Source organism: Crocodylus porosus, unplaced genomic scaffold, assembly GCF_001723895.1.
Source record: "Crocodylus porosus isolate Cpor-Errol unplaced genomic scaffold, CroPor_comp1, whole genome shotgun sequence".
Lineage (NCBI taxonomy): Eukaryota > Metazoa > Chordata > Crocodylia > Crocodylidae > Crocodylus > Crocodylus porosus.
The window spans coordinates 153,072,439-153,091,209 of NW_017728906.1; the positions used below are offsets into that span (position 1 = coordinate 153,072,439).

Genomic DNA, 18,771 nt, shown 5'->3' on the forward strand with positions numbered 1-18,771 from the left:
TTTCCAAAACAGTAAATGGTACACAAAAAGTAAATAGGGATGTGTTATTTATGATGCAGCTGCACAAAAGGCAAATGCGGTTTGGGGATGCATCAATAAAGGCATTAGGTACAAGACTACTTGGCACTAGTCAGGCCTTATCTAAAATATTGTATAAAGTTTTGGGATCCACATGTTAAAAGGACAGAGAGAAGCTGGAAAAGGTCCAAAGGTGGGCAATAAAGATTATACAACAAAAGCTGTGTTAACCGGCACTTTATTAGCCGGAAAACTCTATTAACCAGCATCCAAGGGATACGGCAAAAGTAAAAGCAGAAGTATCGCTTCTGGGTTTTGCCACCACAAGCAGAATTTTTCTTTGCCACTTCTTCAGCCCACAGCCCAGGGCAAAGCACCCTGCGCAGGTGCCCCCTCCCTGTCCCCTGGCACACTGAAGCCAGGGAGTGCACCAGACAGTACACATTTGATTAACTGGAATATTTAATTAACCAGCATCCCCCATTCCCAGGAGATGCTGGATAACAGAGCTTTTACTGTAAAACACTTGGAAAGCAAGTAATCCAAGGAGAGGCTGAAGGTGCTATGCATTTTTAGTTTGTGGGAAAAGTACTTAAGAGGGGACATGATAGCAGAAAGCATATCTTCTCTGTTGCTGCACAGAGGAGAACACAGACAAATGGCCTGAAGTTTCAGCAAAATAGTAGTTTTTCCTGATATCCAAACTAAACCTGTTAGATCAGTGAGGCAGCAGAATAGACTCGCTAGGGAAGTTATGGACTGTCTATCAGTGAAAGTGCTCAAGGAGAGGCTGGACAGCCATTGATTATGGAAGATCTAGGCCAGGGGTAGGCAACCTGCAGCACAGGTGCCAGAGTGTGGCATGCAAAGGCATTTTGGTTGGCACATGTGTCTCGGGGCAGATGGCAGGAAAGGGTCCATGGCTGCACAGCCACAACAAAGATTGGGCCCCTCAACTCCCCTGCCATCCACCCCGGCACACCAACATTTTATGAGTCAAAGTTGCGGGTGTTTTTGACACACTGCCCAAAAATGCTGCCAATCCCTCATCTATGTTCTTTCCATGTTTCTGGTCTTTGTCAGCTGCTGCATGGGGCTGGAGGGAACTTCATTCCCTCTAGCCCCCTCAAATGCTACATGTATCAGAGCTTTTTTGTTTTTTAAAACTTTTCTCAAAACCATTGGGTATTGGCTACAGCCAAGGCTGGGGCTTTTGACTGGGGTGTGCCAATGTTCCTGCTGGAACTTAAGCCTGAAGGGCTAGAGAGTCTTGCCCCTCCAGTCATGGTCAGCCTGGTTGCCATTATTTGGGGTTAGAAGCAATTTTTCTCTAAGCAGTTTTTCTCAGGGTCAGATTGGTACAGGCTGTGGGGTTTTTTCTTCCTCTGTAACAGTGGGTGGGGCATTCTTCCTGCCTTTGTAATAGCAGGACATTGGTCACCCTGCTTTACCTGTGGCACATTAGGGTGTTATGTGTTGCATCCAAGCTGACTGTAGTTCTGCTAAAAGGTTTTTTATTATGTTTTTTATTTAGCATATAATACAGTAATCACAAAGCAAAACGAAAAATATTCACAATTATGTCCAAATTTTGCAACCAGCTGATTGCCTTAGGTGTAGTATTGTGCAGCTCCAATACAGTTCCATTAAACGACAAAGAGAACATTCAGAGGTGATGCGATTCGAAGTCTGAAAAAGGGTGCTGCAATCACAGGTCAGTTCGGTGAACTAGTCCAGCCCCACCAATGTAACAGAAATCCACATCTGCCATGTCCTGTACTGATTCAGTTTAGAGAAAACCAAAGATGTCTAGGGAGATCAAAACCAGCTGGTGTAATGGTGGGAATTGTAATGATATTTCTGTATTAGAGGGGGAATTGAGCCAATCTTGCATCCAGGCATCTTGGAGGTTAAATAAGTCTTGCTCAAGCCGAACGGATGTTCTCCAAGTGGGATGTCTAGATTTAAATCTTGGAATTGGTGGGTTTAAGAGATTCTCATGTATATGCAGTTGCTAAGAGGTTAGATAATGGATTTGTATAGATGGCTTTGATGGGGATGATCCTGCCTCAGGCAGGAGCTGAACTAGATGACCTCTCGAGGTCCCATCCAGCTCTACTTCTCTTTGATTCTATGGATGTCTCAATACTAGAATTGGGGATGGGGGGGGGGGAAATCAAACTATTAGATAGTAGGTTTAAAACTAATAAAAGGACCAGGGGACACACCCCACATAATTCTGGACAAACCCTATTCACCTTCCTCCTCATCATCCACACACTGCCACTGTGAGAGAGAGGATCCTGGGCTAGATGGACCTATGGTCTGAATTAGCAAATGGCATTTCTTATATTCTTCTGTAAAGCCCTTAAATAAAGCCCTCTTACTGCCAGTTAAGCCTGCGCTACAGTGATGAAGGTCTGGTATTCAAATCCTGAAGAGGATGGCTAATAGGGGCTGTTACAGGTGTAAGAACAGGATCGCCCAGATACTTGCATAAAGGCAGGTTAAGTCCCAAAATTTTAGTTGCAGAAAAATCATGACTACCAGGTGGGGAGCCTTATGATGTTTTGGCCCTATAGGGCACTTGAGGAGCAGGAGACCTGGCTAATAGGCCCCCTTCACCCAGAAAGGTGTCTGAACCTGTATCTCTTCCTTCCAAGCAACAAAGCAGAAGCTAGGCTAAAGGGGCCAACCTGCAGTACACATGCCACGAGTGGCCCAGGCAGCTTCTGTGTGGGGCACACAAGATCAGTGAAGGAACAAGCAGTACAGTAGCAGATCGGACAGGAAGCACAAAACAGAGCAGCAGACCAGGCAGGGGAAGGGGATTGGAGTGGCACTTGGGGAGGGTGCAGGACTCATGTGACATGCCTACCAAAAATGTTGGCCACCACTGGGCTAGACATTACCCAGACCATTTTCCAGTTCTCCTTTCGAAGCACATCCACTGTCGCTAGCCTTGGCATTTTCAAGGAGCCTAGGCCAAGCTGCACAACTGTGGCTAAGCACAAGGCCCCAGAGCCAGGCCCTCTGCAGCACGCTGAGCTGGGACAGATCAGCTCCAGGATGGCACACTGACACCTTGGGCCCCTGCCAGCAGGGCTGCTCTGCCCCAGCAAAACGTGCTGCGGTCCCCGGTGCATGTGTAAATGCTGTACCTGGAAGCAATAAACTCTGATGCGCGCTGCACCAGAGTTTATTCAGGTACATTAATAGTATGTGTAGATGCATCCACTATCATTTTTATTGTGTGCGCTTAAATATACCCAGGTTAACAAAAAAAACAAGCTTATTATGTAAATCCAATTTTCATTTAATCTCCAAGGACTCCCCTTCCCCCCCGCAAAAAAAAAATATACACACAAGTGCCTAAAATGTAGGACAACACTTTCATTTTTACTTACATTTATATCTGTATGGTATATGAGAACACACAGTGCTGGCAAAATCTGGAAAAAAAAGTTCACAAAATTTAGTGCCATTTCTCCATTGCAGAAAAAGCCACTATTTAGACAATTACAGTGATCTCCCCAGCTACTTATGAGAGCTGATGTTAAATTACCAATACATTAAGAATAAGCACAGAATTAATAAGTAAGTATCCCCAAATGCTTCATAAATTTCTAAGATTACTAGTTTACTTACATTCTGCTTCACTGAAAGTAATTTCATTTGAATAACTACTTGTATGTACAGAACCATGTTTATAGTAGTCTCTTGTTTGGTACAAGTCTGAAACTGCTGAGTAAATAACTGCACAGGTAAACACATTCTACAGCTTTGAATTTTTTTGACAACTTTACCGTAATTCAGGTTAAAGATCGGGTAACCAGTATCCACTCTCGTATGTAACAATTAAAATGAACAACCAGGCAGTGTCATACACATTTATGAAAGTTTTAGCTTATGTGTCCACATGAAAGATTTGGCCCCTAACCCAAAATTAAGGTATAAAAGTTATCTGTGCCATTATAATTCTTTATTTACCTCCTGAACTGTCTCCATAGGCGGTGGGGGGTCTTTATTCCTGCAGAGATTTACTATGACCCATGTGACGTTCCGAAGGAAGGTGATGGGAATGGAGGGATTGATGAAGGACAGAAGAGGTTTGACAACTCCCAGTGATATGACATAATCTCTACACTGAGGACCATCACCTACAGAAATGAAAATTGTTTAAAAAAAATTACATTCAAGATGGGAAACCTTGAAATGTATGCAATGATTTAGGTTGGGATACTGAAATTCTATGTTTCCTCATCAGTAATCTGGTACCAAAAGTTGCTGTTAAATAAAATTATAGGAGGCACAAATTTATCCTATTAAAATTTCATATAGCAAGTGAAGCTACTAACTCTTCAAAAATAAGAATAAGAATATAAGTATGTATTCTTGCCATGTGAAATATTATATTAAATTATAGCTTTTAGAGGAAACATAGTCTTATATGGTAATGCCAGTGTTCAAAAGTCAGATTAAAAAATTAAGTGGTCCCTGATTTAATTTCAGTTATTTTACAAATACAGTTAACACTTACCTATAATATTTCCAAGGGCCCAAACAGCTTGCTCACAAACATTCTGATGTGGTGAATGGAGTAGTCTCAAAAAGAGTGGTACTGCATCTATAAAATGAACAGATTGGACTAGCTTTAGTGGGACGTGGTTGAAATAGTATGTAGTATTTTGGTCTGTTATTAAATATTTATACAGAGTATTAATAATTTAAATTTGTAATAGCAGCTGATAATTAAGATTAAAAAAATATTGATCTGACCACTATACACTTAGATACAATATTGCAGATGTAGATTGTATCTAAAACTCTTAACATGTTTTATTCCAGACCTGAAGAAAATGCCACACTATGTAACCACTAACTTTGCTGCCCCACACAGTCAAAATCTCTCTGCCTTCTACAATACCAGCAATTTCAGTTGATATAAGTATGCATTACAAAGCAAGACAGTCAAGTTCCATCAGAGACCAACTGGCTATTAGTTGGTGATTAATGTTTTCAACAAACTGTGTTGCATTTGAACAGATGACACAGGGATAAAAATAATCCATATCAGTAGTACTTCCCCTAAGTTATCCAGTTTCCCCTCAACCAGCTCATTTCTTGAAAGGAAAGCTTATTTTCATTTGTTCACTATCTTACTTTATCTTATAGACCTGTTAAAGAAACTAAAAATCGACCAATATACTGATGAATAAGACTGTATTTTACCCACTGTATTCTGTAAATCCTAAAATATTCAAGCTAGGGAAATTAAGGTACATTTTTTACAGAATAATATGCAACAAAATTGTTAAAAAAAAAAAAAGGCACAATTACTATTGGTCATTTAATGAGATAATTGGAGGCCATGAATGAGCAAGATCAACGGAAAAATTGTACACACTTTAGGTGAATTGCAAAAGAATTTGATAAAATTACCTAAAGATTAGTATCACAGCAGTATCCTTCAATAGGTAAGTTAAGAGGGTATTCAGCATATCAGCACTTAAAAGCATTCCTTCCCGAGTGCCTGTGAAATTCAGTATCACTGATCCACAGCTCTCCCACTCTGATGGAATATCCCCTGCATCCCTTTCCTGACAACCAAGACTACATTGTGGAACTTGACTGGAACACAAAGCCAACCTCCAGTACTTGGGGGGCTTAAAGTAAATAGTTCATATTAGATTCCACAACTTTGCCACATTCTGAGAAGGCAATGAAATATTTCATGTTAGCCTTCTCGTGATTAGAAAATTCAAAAAAATGCATCCATAATTATTTTATAAGAGCTAGAGGAAAAATAGCTTACTTTGACAGTACTACATTTTGGAAAAGAAAAATTAGCAGTAGAGGAGAAAACCAAACATGCATAATGTCAAGAGCATCTAGACATCATGTCTTGTTCTTTTTGTAAGAAAAAGAATCACTGTACTTTTTCTGCTCAACTTGACAAAGGAATATAGATAGTCTCATGGGGTAATTTGTGTAACGACAATTGTGTGGAAAAACTGTTTAACCTCAAGAGACATGAGAACTGTAGACACGATCTTCAGATTTTGCTGTTTCTCTGCAATTCTGACTTCATTCTGCAAGTTAATGCAATTTAAAAAGTTAACTTTATACATCTAGTACTGGCTGTTCTGAAACTATGTAGCTGCCCTCTTAATTCAGTTTTGCAAAAATCTGTCTTCTAGTTGAACAATAACCTGAACATGTGAGATTCACCATTAAAATGTTAAAATTAAAACATGAAGAGTTTTTCTGTAAAATTCAAAATTAAGGCTGATTCATGATCCACCAAAGTCAATGGGAGAACTTCCACTGATTTCCATGGGTTTTGGATTAGGTACATAATGCAAATAATTGCACAGTAAAATACAGCTGTGCAAAAAGTTTAAAAAAAAAAAAATCAAACTATCAGCAATAAGCTTTCAACATCAACCAGGGGTGCAACCACAAAAGAACTGCAGAAAGGGGAACCCTCACCTCAGTTGAAAGTTTAAAGTATATCCCATTTACTTAATCTGGTACTTGCTTCATATGGGTTTGCTCTTGGACCTCTAAATGGCCAACTACCATACAGCTAGCCTACAGGACAAAATCCTTGATATCCCATTTGTGAAGGAGAGCCTGCTAAGACCATCTACTCAAGTATTCTTAAGACCCAGAAGGTGCATTGCTGCCAGGTGATAAATAAGGATCCTGGTCTTCCCTGATAAAAAAAAAAATAATCACAAACTGTGATAAAGAAATTGTAAATTCTCTGATAAACACCCCAAAATCTGTGATTAAAATGAATGGCCACTATATATATAGGTATCAGCTGAACACAATGTTTTCTTGATAAATTTACAATTTTAAAGCAATTTGGAAGCCTACCAGTATCTCAATCACTATAATAAAATAAACTCTAAATACCTATACATTTTGGTATTTGATTTTGGGTTTTTGCTTTTTGTTTGTTTTTTTTATCATGGGAAGTCAGAGCTCTCCCTGCTTCCTTAGCTCAGAGAATGTAGGTCCAGGCTTGGCCTTGGGTGGGGGGTGGGGCTGGCTCCCCCAGAGATGTGTGCGGGATAGGGACAGGCTGCCCACTGCAGGCATGGGCTCCCTGCCCTGCTGCCCTATCCCAGAGCCTCTTCAGCTCAGGGGATGCAACCCAGCACTGCAGGGCACAGCTGGGCTGCATGGAAAAGCTGCTTGCTACTGCAAGCTCCATGCTGCCTTGGAGAGGTGTCCCCTACCTGCACAGCAGCAGTGGGGACAGAGGCACAGGGTTGTGCTCCTTGCTGTGGCAGCACAGGCAGGTGACACCTTGCCAGGGCAGCCCAGAGCTTGCAGTGGTAAGGAGCTTCCCTTGCGTGGCCCACAATCTTGGGTTGCACCTGCTGGGCTGAGGCCCTGGCAGATGGCTGCAGGGCAGGGAGCCCAAGTCTGTGCCTGCTCTGCACACAGATCTGGAGGGCATGGGTTCCCCTGGGCCCCCCCAAGAGTACACACAGTGGCAGGGAGCCGGCCCCACCCTGCATTCTGGGGCCCTGGGCCCCAAGCCCTATGTACCACCTAGCTGGGCAGCAGCCCCAGTCCTGCCCAACTCCCTCCCTCCCTGACGGCCTCAATTCCCCTCCCCAACTTACCTGAGGGAGCTGCTCTCCAGGCTGCCTGGTGGCCATGTGAATATACATGCACATGGCACCCCCTGCTTTACTGTCCTCCTCCTGCTCTCCCCAGTCCCTTGCAACCTGGAACTCTGCCAGCCTGAAGAGAACTGTTTGGAAAAGTGCAAAATCCATGGGTTTCTCTGTTCAAATGAGAAATCCGTGTTTTCTTTGGGTAAAGGGGAAAATCTACATTTTTTTCCATTTTCCGGTTAGAGATGGAAAACCCAGATCCCTGGTGATAAAGACACCAATTCCAGATGATGAATGCATTTTTGTACATTTTCCCTATTTGTTATAAAAGTTGGTTGCAGTAGTATTCATCATAAACTGCATATGATGCCCTGTAATGATGAAGAGATGCTTGAGAAACCCTGTGGACTGCACTGAGTTTCTAGATATTTAAAATGTAGCTTCTCTTCAGGATGACCCCTTCAGGATCCATATTCTCCACATGAAGGCTGTTTGCTAATGCCCCCCAACTTGATAAATGATGCCTGTGATGAAATAACTGTCTCCTGCCCCCAGAAGATGCTGAAGAATAGACCTAATAAGCACGTGAATAGATAACTTCTGTATCCTTCCGTATCCAGGTGTTCTCCTAGAAGAGAGACAGATTCTAACCACATATGCCTGCTTCCAAAATCTAATCTAGTAAGTAACATCAAACAGATGGAAGAGGTCACATGATCCAGGATGGACAGGCAAGTTGCTGAAATTGCCCCTGAGCTCTATGAGGAGGTCCTGCCAGGACTGCAAACAATCAGTCTTGAGAAAGGTAGGCTCTGGCTGAAACAATTTACAACAGCTTTCATGAAATCCAGTCATGGACTGGGGCTATTTCAACTTCTGGGAGCTTACTATGAGGCCCAGGATGTGGAACAAGCACAGAATAGTTCAAAGCTTCCTTGTCTTTTGCTAGCTAGATGTCTATATAAGACAACCTTCAGGGATGGGTTGCTACCATCATTACAAGGACCTTGGTGAAGGTGTTGAGGACCACTGGCAGTCCAAATGGGAAGACCTTATAGTTCTGACTTACCATGAACTGGAGATATTATATGTCTAAAGATGTGATGACTGTATGAAAAGACACATTCTTAAGGTCAAGAGAGGTGAACCAATTCCAGGACAAGGGATCATGGGGGCCAACAAAGCCACCTTAAACTTGAGCTTGCAGCTAGAAGAGCTCAATCTATGCTCAAGTGCTATCCTCCTTTGGTTTTTGGGATCAGAGTAATGAGCACAGAATTCAATTCTGTTTTGCTGTATAGCAGTTCCTTCTATGGTATCCAAAGTTATGAAGCAGGCCTCTTGCTGAAGCCAAATCTCATTAGATGAGGCCCTGAAAAAGGATGGGAAGGAGTTTGGAATAGGTATCATGCTGAACTAGATTGTATAAAACAGCCACAATGTGCATCTAAGACTCACTAACCTGCCATGATATGGTCTCTGGCATGCTGGAACAGGGCCAAGCAGAGCTAAACAAAAAAGAAGAGAGAAAGGACTCATGGGGAATGGACTGCCCCTCTTGATCATCTAGTACAGGTTTTCTCTACTGCTTAGAAAATGGTGAGTGGAGGAAGGTGGTGATGAAGGACACTGCCTTTTGTGAAAGTGCTGGCTCACTCTCAGGTGCCCTGATACAGAAAGGGCAGAGCAGAAGGCAAATGCTGAGGTGATCTCTAGCTGAAAAGGCTTGTATGTATACTTCTTCTCTGAGGTCAGTGCATAGACCCCCAAAGACTGGAAGATAGCCCTAGAGGACATACACAGTCTCTCTTGGAACTGAAAAACTCTGCCATTCTAGCATATTCTAAAAAATCCTTTGGGAAACTAGAGCCATATAGCCAGAGAGACTGCCTCATGACATTCACTGTGGCCAGTACTCAAGTGCAGGTGGCAGCTGCTTCTAGTGCAGTTTGTAGGGAAATTCTGTAAACTAGCTATTTCCCTATAAGGAACACAGTAAAGACTTCCCAAGAATTGGAGGCAACCTCTTAACAAAGACTGCTAACCAAACAAATTCTGAAGTTATATTGGCTTATAGGTGCCTGACAACTAACTACCTTGAATTGCAGACTAGCAGAGGAATAAAACTTCATCCCAAGCAAGTACTACAAAATTCTCACCTTCTCATTACCTGCAGCTATAATTAGGGAAGAGAGCACGTGTGTGTAGAAACATTCTGAACCTCTGAAAGGAAACTGGTACCATCAGTCAAAATTCTGCATGACTGGGGCAAAGGAGACCAATATTTGCCATACTATCCTGGCTGGATCCTCACTGCTGGGAAGAGTGGCTTTGTTAGATGTAGACCAATGCAAAACATCCACCAGGCTATGTGAAGAGCCAATCTCTTTCAATGGAATCCCCAAAGCTTGTGCCACCATCCCTTATGAGATCCTGAAAACCACTGAAGAGGTCCATTTCCAGTGCAAAAAGAGCTATGACTATCCCTTCAGTAGAGGAAGGTGGTGGTGATTTAAGATCAGGAAGCTCTTCCACCAGAGTGGTCCTAGCTCCAGGGAGACAAAACCTCTGGTTTGAAGAGAGGGCCTGTGATTCTGAGATGGACTACTGCCATCTCTTCTTTGAGTGAGGGACAAAGCCAGGAAGGCTTTGACAGCCACTAGACCAAAACTCATGACATGACAGGGGAATCCAGGGGTCCAATTCTTCTTTCCAAGGGAGTTCCAAAGCCCAAGCAGGATGGCAAGGGAGCTAGTGTATTAGAATCAAACTCTTCTGAAATGTCAGACATGAAGATTTCAACTGATGGTTCCCACTGACAGATCCAGGATCAGTACCTGTGAGGCTAAGAAATGCAGCAAAGACTGCATTTAATGCTGACAATCAAACATAGCATCATCACAGGAAACAGTGGACCAGAACAAGTGGCAGGGAGTTGTTGAGACACTTTTTTTGTGGAACAACTGGCACCAAGGGCTCCAGCTGTGGTGCCGGAGTGTTGGTTTGATGACAGCTAAGTATTGGAGGAAAAGCAAAGTAAGGCCTTAAGCACTTAGCCTTATGCTTTCTAAGCACTGAAAATGTAGTTTTTCTGACACCAGGCAGGAATGCTGAAATGCACCATGGTCTTATCAGGATTAACATGTGGGCTTGCAAACCTCAGAGGAGTGAGACGAGGGCAAAACAAATCCTCCTCAAGGTGTCCCAGGCCCAGGGTCTCTCCTAGAACCATCACTGACCCTGCAACTCCCTGGAAGATGATCTTCTCAAAAGGGAATTTACATCTCTGGACAGTCTGTACCCAAATAAGTACCTTCCAGGGTCAGAAGCCAACCCAGAGATAAACCTGGAGTCTAGTCAGTCTTCCAAAGCCCAAGAGAAAATGATAAATTTGCAAAGAGCTCATTTCCCACATAAAATAAAAGTACTTAGTGGCTGTGTATACATGAGATGCTGACTACACTGTTGTTACTGCACAGTCATTTAATACTTGTATGAACAAGTACTGAATGACAGCACAGTAACCTGACTTACTGTCCAGTAGTATCAAGGAATGCCTTTTTTGTGATGCTGACTGTGCAGTAGCCTAACAGTACTAAGCAGTAGTGTTGCATCATGGTTTTTGCCACATGACGCTGTTGTGCAGTCAGCATCTCATGTAGACAAGGCCAGTGTGTCCATAGTAAGCCCAAGCCTATCACAAGACAGACATATCTTGAAACTGAGCAGCTCAGATGAAGTTATGCCAACCACTGGAAGGACAAAAAAAAGCTTCACTCAGAAAAACCATGTGGTACAGACTAGCAAAGTTTCAGGCCTTACTGAAAAATGGCAGATACAAACAAAAAGAAAGAGAGAAGTCAACTAAAAAAGTTATAAAAGCAAAAGGGAGAAGAAAAGAACAGGTAAGTTCTCAATAACAGCCATAAACCAAGCCTGTGGTCTGAAATACACTGCAGAACCTCACCTGCTTCAGCCAAGGCAGCTGAGAGGAGAACTGAGGCGCAGGAAATGTGCACCGCCCTTTATGCAGGAGTGAGCAAAATATGGCCCACCGGCTGGATCTAGCCAACTTATTGGATTCGGCCTGTGGCTGCACATGGGACCAAGACCCGCCCACTCCTGCCTGGGGCAGCCTGCACCGCTCATCCCCACTGGGATAACATACACAGCTTCCCTGGGGCTGCTCCTGGGGCAGCTGCAGCCACCCAAATACTCCTCTGTTACCTGCACGTCCAGCAGCAACTCCTTCTGCCCTTGCTGCATGGCCAAATAGCAATGGCAGCTATGGGGACGTGTGCCAGGCACCACCACCCAACCAGGTTTCTGCTCATTACACTGGTGGAAGGCAGCTGGTACTGGAGCCCAACATGCTAGGATATAAGCCACCCAAGCTGCAGCTTCCCTTCTGCATGGCTAGATGCAAGTTGCCTGGCATATGCCCCCATGGCTTCCCTGTGCTGCCTGAAGCACTGCAGCAGGAGGAGGAAAAGCCACTGGGGGTGGGGGAAACCAAGCAATACCTGGACAGCTGCAGCCACTAGGAGCAGTCCCGCTAGGAAGTTGTGTGCACTGGCTGGGGCCAGGGTGGGCAGGAACATGGCGTGGGCTGCCCTGGGTGGCGACTGGACCCATGCAGAGCACCATGGGCTGGATGGGAGGGCACAGACTGTTCCTGCACCACACAGCCTGGACAAGCTCTGCTGCATGCACTCCCTCTCCTCCCCAACCCTTGGCCAGCTCCGGGGACCTGGAGTGTGAACAACTCCCCGCACAGGTGCATATCCACCCCATATGCCACCCACCCCGTGACACACATAATATACAATAATATACAAGAGTAAGACTTTATATGGAACTATTTAATTGCCTCTGTATATATACACACTACTAAAAGAACATAAGGACAAAAATATTTTATGAAATAAAATTAAAGTTATAATAGATGTCTGATTTTTAGTATGATTTGTTTTTATATCTGTAGTTTGTTAAAATATCTTGTGAAAAAAAAAAAATTGTGCATGCAGCCCTCAACAGCTCACCAAAATTCATTAAGTTGCCCTCTAGCCAAAACAACTGCCCGCCCAGGCTTTATGCCCTTGACACGGATCACGAGGAGAGAGGAAGGTGCATACGTGCTGTATGGGTATTGATATGGTAAAATGTCGGAGGTGCATATGCACCCACAATGGAATACACACGGACAAGTACTCAAAGAACTGCTCATCAAGCCTCTTGGTTCCAGTCATATGAAGAACACTAGCACTTCATTTAGGAAATCAACCAAAGAATGACAAAGAATCAACACTTTCTGTGATACAGTATAACTTGAATCCAGTAAGGAAAGAAAAGATGGTAACAATTCAAGCCAGAATTTCTTCATTTTAAATAATTGCTGGCAAATAGCTTCTTAGTTACAAAAAATAGCCACATCTCTGGTAGAAAGATGCTAGAAATAATAATTTATTCTTCAGTAGTTTTAATATAAAAACTTTATATTTAAAGGGTGTCTTTTCTTTCATCACTGCATGACATGCTTGAAGAATAAGCAACTTTTAGTACTTACTAGACTGTACCACAGCTTGGGTCTGTGCAGAAGTGCCTGATGCTATGTTAGTCAACGCCCATGCAGCTTCAAACTGTAACGAAGAACTGTAAACAACAAAAAAACAACGATTTTAAAGAGTCAAGAGGTAATCTTAAATGTGTTCTGTAGATTTACAAGTTTACTTCTATTGCTATTACTTGTAAATGCTTACAGTACACTATGCTGCATGATTTTCAAGAAGTGAGAATAGTCTGCAGAGAGTTCAGAGGAACTGTAGAAATTTAGGGGAACAAGAATGAAGAAAAGCAAGTACAAATTTTATACAAAACTAGTCTTTTCTAAGGGGATAACCATTAGAAGATGAGAACTAAAAAAAAAAAGGTATTTCCTAAAGCCTTATCAGTTACAGAAGCTGACTGCTGCAACACAAAAAACTGATTCAGGTGGGGCTGGGGGAGGTAAAAAGTGTTAGACACATCCCTCTCATGCGCCACTGGCTACAGAAACTGCTAGCACATAACTACATAAGCCCAATGTGCTTGGGACGACCTTTGACTTTGATATACCAAGAAGTCCAGGTGCCCATCATATGAAGAGATGTCTAATTGACCAATGGAGCTACAGTGTATGTGTTCATTCCCAAACTCTGAAAGCATATCTTACGTACTTTTTAAACAACTGCAATTAGAGGTGCACTCATACATCAGTCCATATCGTATCAGCACCAATAAAAGGAAAATCTACATTATTGGTATTCGGCTTTTTTTGGCCGATGTGGCCAATAAATGCTGTGTGCATGCGCACAGCCTCAGCATGCACTCGGTCAGCCCAGCAACTTGGAGAGCAGCATCTGGCTGAGAAGTTTGTTTGGGGGGAAGGGGCAGGGAGAAGGAAGGGGCATGGGAGGGAGGGAGTGCAGATTGAGGCTCCTGCAGTGTGGGAGAGAGTGGGGCTGGGGCAGGGGCAAGCACTGCCTATGCAGGGCAGGGTACAACACAGGATGAAGCTGAGAGGCTCGTCCAGGAGGGCAGATCTCACTACTGTGTGCACATCCCCGGGGGAGCCATGGGGAACATGTGCCCTCTGGATCTGTGTGCAAGGCAGGTGGGGCCATGGGCGACACCAGACTCTTCCTAGCCGGGGGTGGGGGGGGCACAGCACTCAGGCTGGGCAGCAGTGATGCTGGCAGAGGTGGCAACAGTGAATTTTGGGGTGGCTGTATCCCTCCCTCCTCCCCCTCTGCCATAGCCACCCCTCCTAGTATTACTGCCCATCCCAAGTACAGCTCCACGCCAAGCACCCCACCAGGAAGAAGCTGGTGCAGTCCCTGGCCCCAAACACACAGTGGCAGTCTGCTCTCACCCTGCACACAGATCCAGGGGGTACATGACCCCCATGGCCCCCCTGGGGTGCACACAGCAGTGGGATCTGCCCCCCCCCCAGCTGATGCAGCTCCATCCCAAACCCAGCCCTGGCTGAGCAGCACCTGCCCCACTCCCTCTCCCACTGCAGAGGGATCTGCCCCCACCACATTCCTTCCCCTCCCTCACCCAAACCACTGACAGACCTACTAGCCAGATACTGCTCTCCAAGCTGCTGGGCTGCATATCGACAAGTGGATTGGTATCCACCAGCATGACTCGTTAATAATTGGCTATTGGTATTGGCTCAAAAAAATCTTTTAGTACACCCATAACTGCAATGTTTCTCCTAAAAAGGTACATTTTGGTGCATCAACAACTATGCTTGTAACCCCAAAGATAAAACAAGACAACAAAACTCCATATATGCCTAGTTCAAGTAATCATTTGGTTTCACAACGCAGTTTCCCATTACCTTTACAAGAACTGAGCGTGCTGTTGCTGCAATGTTCAGGGAGCAAAAATGAGGAAAACCACTAAAACGTTTGACTTCTGCTGCCCTTGTTAAGATCTCATGAATTCAGACTTTTTTCACTGAGGTCTAAGTTTATACTGGTCTAGCTTCTACTTACCCCAGGTTATCAACATTCAGATAAACAGTTGCCATGAAGCACAGACATGGAGTAAAGCTTCACTCCCACCCCCACCCTCCAAGATGTTCATAGGTACATATACAAGTGGTAGTGCCCTCAAGTTAACGGTAAGGGATTCTGCTGTTTTCATACCAATTCACAACCATGTATCAACAGTCACTAACCATAACTGCTACTAACTGGATCCATCTGGCCTTATATCCCACTGAAGTGGTGTTGAAAATGCATTATTTAGTGTTTCATGCCAGCACTGGAATGGGAATGAGGTTAGTGGATGCTGCTCCTGTCACAACTCAACCTAAAAAGGCAGGGGACTATACACCTTGTTCAACAGGCTCTAGATTAATAAGAAATATTGCAAGTGTTAGGAAAGGATACCCATGATCTAAAACCATACACACTGAATATAGCATAAGCATGATATAATAAGACACAGTATTTAGGTAAAGGACTGCTCATAGTTTGTCATTAGCACTTACACAAAAGAAGGCAGAATGAAAGTTATAGCACACTGTCTGTAGTTTATGGCAGCTGTAGTAAGAGGCTTGCTTTGGGTATAGAAGTAGAGAGTATGTACTGTTAAATGGCTTTATTTTTGATTTCCAGCATGACTTATGTTGAATAAGTCATGACCCTGACTGCTTCACTAAGATTTTTGTGCGTTCACTTCCTAGACATTTTACTGTTCAAGGATGGCCTAGAAAAGGAATGGACTATGCAGACCCAGGAAGGACAGAAAAGTATCTGCCAACAGAGAAGATTATATTCATCAATGCTTCTCTGTTGATGTATTTTTATCATACAAAGAAGGGTTTACCCAACAAATCTGTAGCTCCTGGAAAAGGTTTTATGTAAATGCAACATGACACCATCAGGCTTCTGCACACCCTATTCCCCTGCCCAGCTATCAGATTTGTGAAATTAGCACAAATTTTAAGAACAACATGAACAACAGCTGAAAGTGACTCTAAATCTAACTTTAATTAACAAAAAACATTTATTCAGCATCTAGCCATACCAAGATCAATACACCAAGTCAACAATGAAAAGAATTGCCCAAAAAGAATTCTGCCCATTTCAAAAGACTTTATATTAAAAATGTATGAAGAAAAAAAGCATACATAGAAAGCTACACAGAAAATTCACAGGATATGAAATTTTTGCCTGTGTCACCTACTTTTACAGAAAAACTATATGCTCCATTTTAGAATGCAACTCTAATTATGTCACTACTAGGCACTTCAATAATAAGTGGTAGTTAAGCCAGCAGTGTGTGTACACCATGGTCCACAGCCACAGAATTGTAGTGGCCACATGCCAAATGTTTTCTGAACCCCTGCCCTACTGGGACTTGCCTGCAGCTGCTTCTTGCTCTCTCCTGCTCTCCCCACAAGGAGGAGTCAGACTGCAGTGCATACATACTTACTGTATAGTAAGTTACTGAACCAGGCAGCCTGGAGATGTAGAACAAGAAATGAAATGCAACTTGCAGTAAGAGATGCTATTGTTTAGTTATGTTTATTTGAGTTAAGATTAGTTAATTTCAATTCAGAAGGCACAGCAGAGCAGACTCTACAGGTCCATTTATAGCAGCCGACAAAGCAAGATTGCTTACACAAGCTTAAGTCTCTCTGAATTAGTTAGTCTCTATGGTGTCACTGCCTTGCTTTTTGTAGGAAGAACTAAGGGAGTCAGAAGCATAGATTTGGAAGTTAAGAAAGACTGAAAAAATATGCAGCCCCCTTTCTTTGGCAGACATGAAGGATGTGCAAGTCTGGGAGAAGGGAGATGGGAAGTGAAGGGAGGCAGAGGGAGGGAGGTTTCTGAGTTGAGCTGCCTATAGAACATTGCTAGAAAAACATCCTCCAGATAGGCTGCCTGGACAGCACAGAAAGAAAAAAAACCTCACTCTCAAAAATAGCTGACAGGTTTTATATTCATGATCTCAGTTATATCCATAATATTACCTCAGTCTTCATAGGCAAGGTCAGCTCCCAGATTACTGCACCTGGCAGCAATTGAGAGGGGAGTAGCTAACAGTGGTGATGGAACAGGTTAGGGACCATTTACAAAAAGTGGATGTGTACAAGTCCATGGGGATGGACACGATGTGCCCAAGGGTGCTGAGGGAGCTGGCCGATGTGATTGCAAAACTGCCAACTGTTATCTTTTAAAACTGGTGGTGATTGGGAGAGGTCCAAGACTACTGGAAAAGGGCAAATGCAGTGCCCATCTTTAAGGAATGGAAGGAGGAGGATCCAGAGAACTACAGCCAGATCAGCTTCACCTCAGTTCCTGGAAAAATCATGGAGCAGGTTCTCAAGGAATCCACTCCTAAGCACTTGGAAGAGAAGATGGTGATTAGGAACAGTCAGCATGGATTCACCAAGGACAAGTCATGCTGGACCAACCTGATTGTCTCCTATGATGAGATGACTGGCTTTCTGGATATAGAAGTGGATGTGATGCACCTTGACTTTAGCAAGGCTTTTGTTGCGGGAAATCGTATAATTCTCACAAGCAAGTTCAGGAAGTATGGGTTGGATGAGCCGTCTGTAAGGTGGACAGAAACCTGGCTGGATTGTCATCCTTAAAAAGGGCAGTAATCAAATAGCTTGATGTCTAGTTGGCAGCTGGCGTCAAGCTGAGTGCCTCAAGGGTCAGTCCTGGGACTGGTTTTGTTTGATACCTTCATCACCAATCTGGAAGGTGGGATAGAGTGCACTCTTAGCAGGTTTGCAGATGACACCATACTGGGTGGAGTAGTAGATATGTTGAAGGGTAGGGCTAGGATTCAGAGACCTTGACAAATTGAATGACTGGACCAAAAGAAATCTCATAAGGTTTAATAAGGACAAGTGCAAAGTCCTGCACCTGGGAAAGACTAATCTCATGTACTGGTACAGGCTGGGGGTTAACTGGCTAAGCAGCAGCTCTGCAGAAAAAGATCTGGGAGTTACAGAGGACAATAAGCTGAATATGACCCAACAGTGTGCCCTTGTTGTGAAGACGGCTAATGGCACACTGGGCTGCATTGGTAGGAGTGTTGTCAGCAGATAGAAGAGAATTGATTATTCCCCTTCTATTCAGCACTAGTGAGGCTACATCTGGAGTACTGCATCCAGTTTGGGCACCTTGCTACAGACAGGATGTGGACAAATTGGTAACAGTCCAACAAAGGGCAACAAAAATATTTAGAGGGTTGGGACACATGACTTCTGAGGAGAGGCCAAGGGAACTGGTTTTATTTGATGTGTAGAAGAGATGACAGAGGGGATTAAATAGCAGCCTTCAACTACCTGAAGGGTAGTTCCGAAGGGGATGGAGCTAAACTGTTCTCAGCAGTGGCAGATGACAGAACAAGGAGCAGTGGTCTCAGGTTGAAATGGGTGAGGTTTTGGTTAGATATTACAGTCTCAGGTTGAAATGGGTGAGGTTTTGGTTAGATATTACAAAAAACTCTCTTACTAGACGAGTAGTAAAGCACTGGAACCCAGGGAGCCTGTGGAATCTCAAACCTTTGAGGTTTTTAAGAGCTGGGTATACAAAGCCTT

The 18,771-nt window shown here is 43.5% G+C and overlaps 1 protein-coding gene across 1 annotated transcript in view; it reads right to left on the reverse strand.

Moving 5' to 3' along the window:
- KPNA3 (karyopherin subunit alpha 3) overlaps nucleotides 1-18,771 on the reverse strand; it is a 91,585-nt gene that overhangs the window by 19,778 nt on the left and 53,036 nt on the right. The window contains exons 7-10 of the mRNA XM_019529971.1: nucleotides 13,222-13,307; nucleotides 4,559-4,645; nucleotides 4,009-4,178; nucleotides 3,426-3,470 (exon numbers count right to left, since the gene is read on the reverse strand). Of these exons, the coding sequence (XP_019385516.1) occupies nucleotides 3,426-3,470; nucleotides 4,009-4,178; nucleotides 4,559-4,645; nucleotides 13,222-13,307 (388 nt within the window). The remainder of the gene's footprint in view (nucleotides 1-3,425; nucleotides 3,471-4,008; nucleotides 4,179-4,558; nucleotides 4,646-13,221; nucleotides 13,308-18,771) is intronic.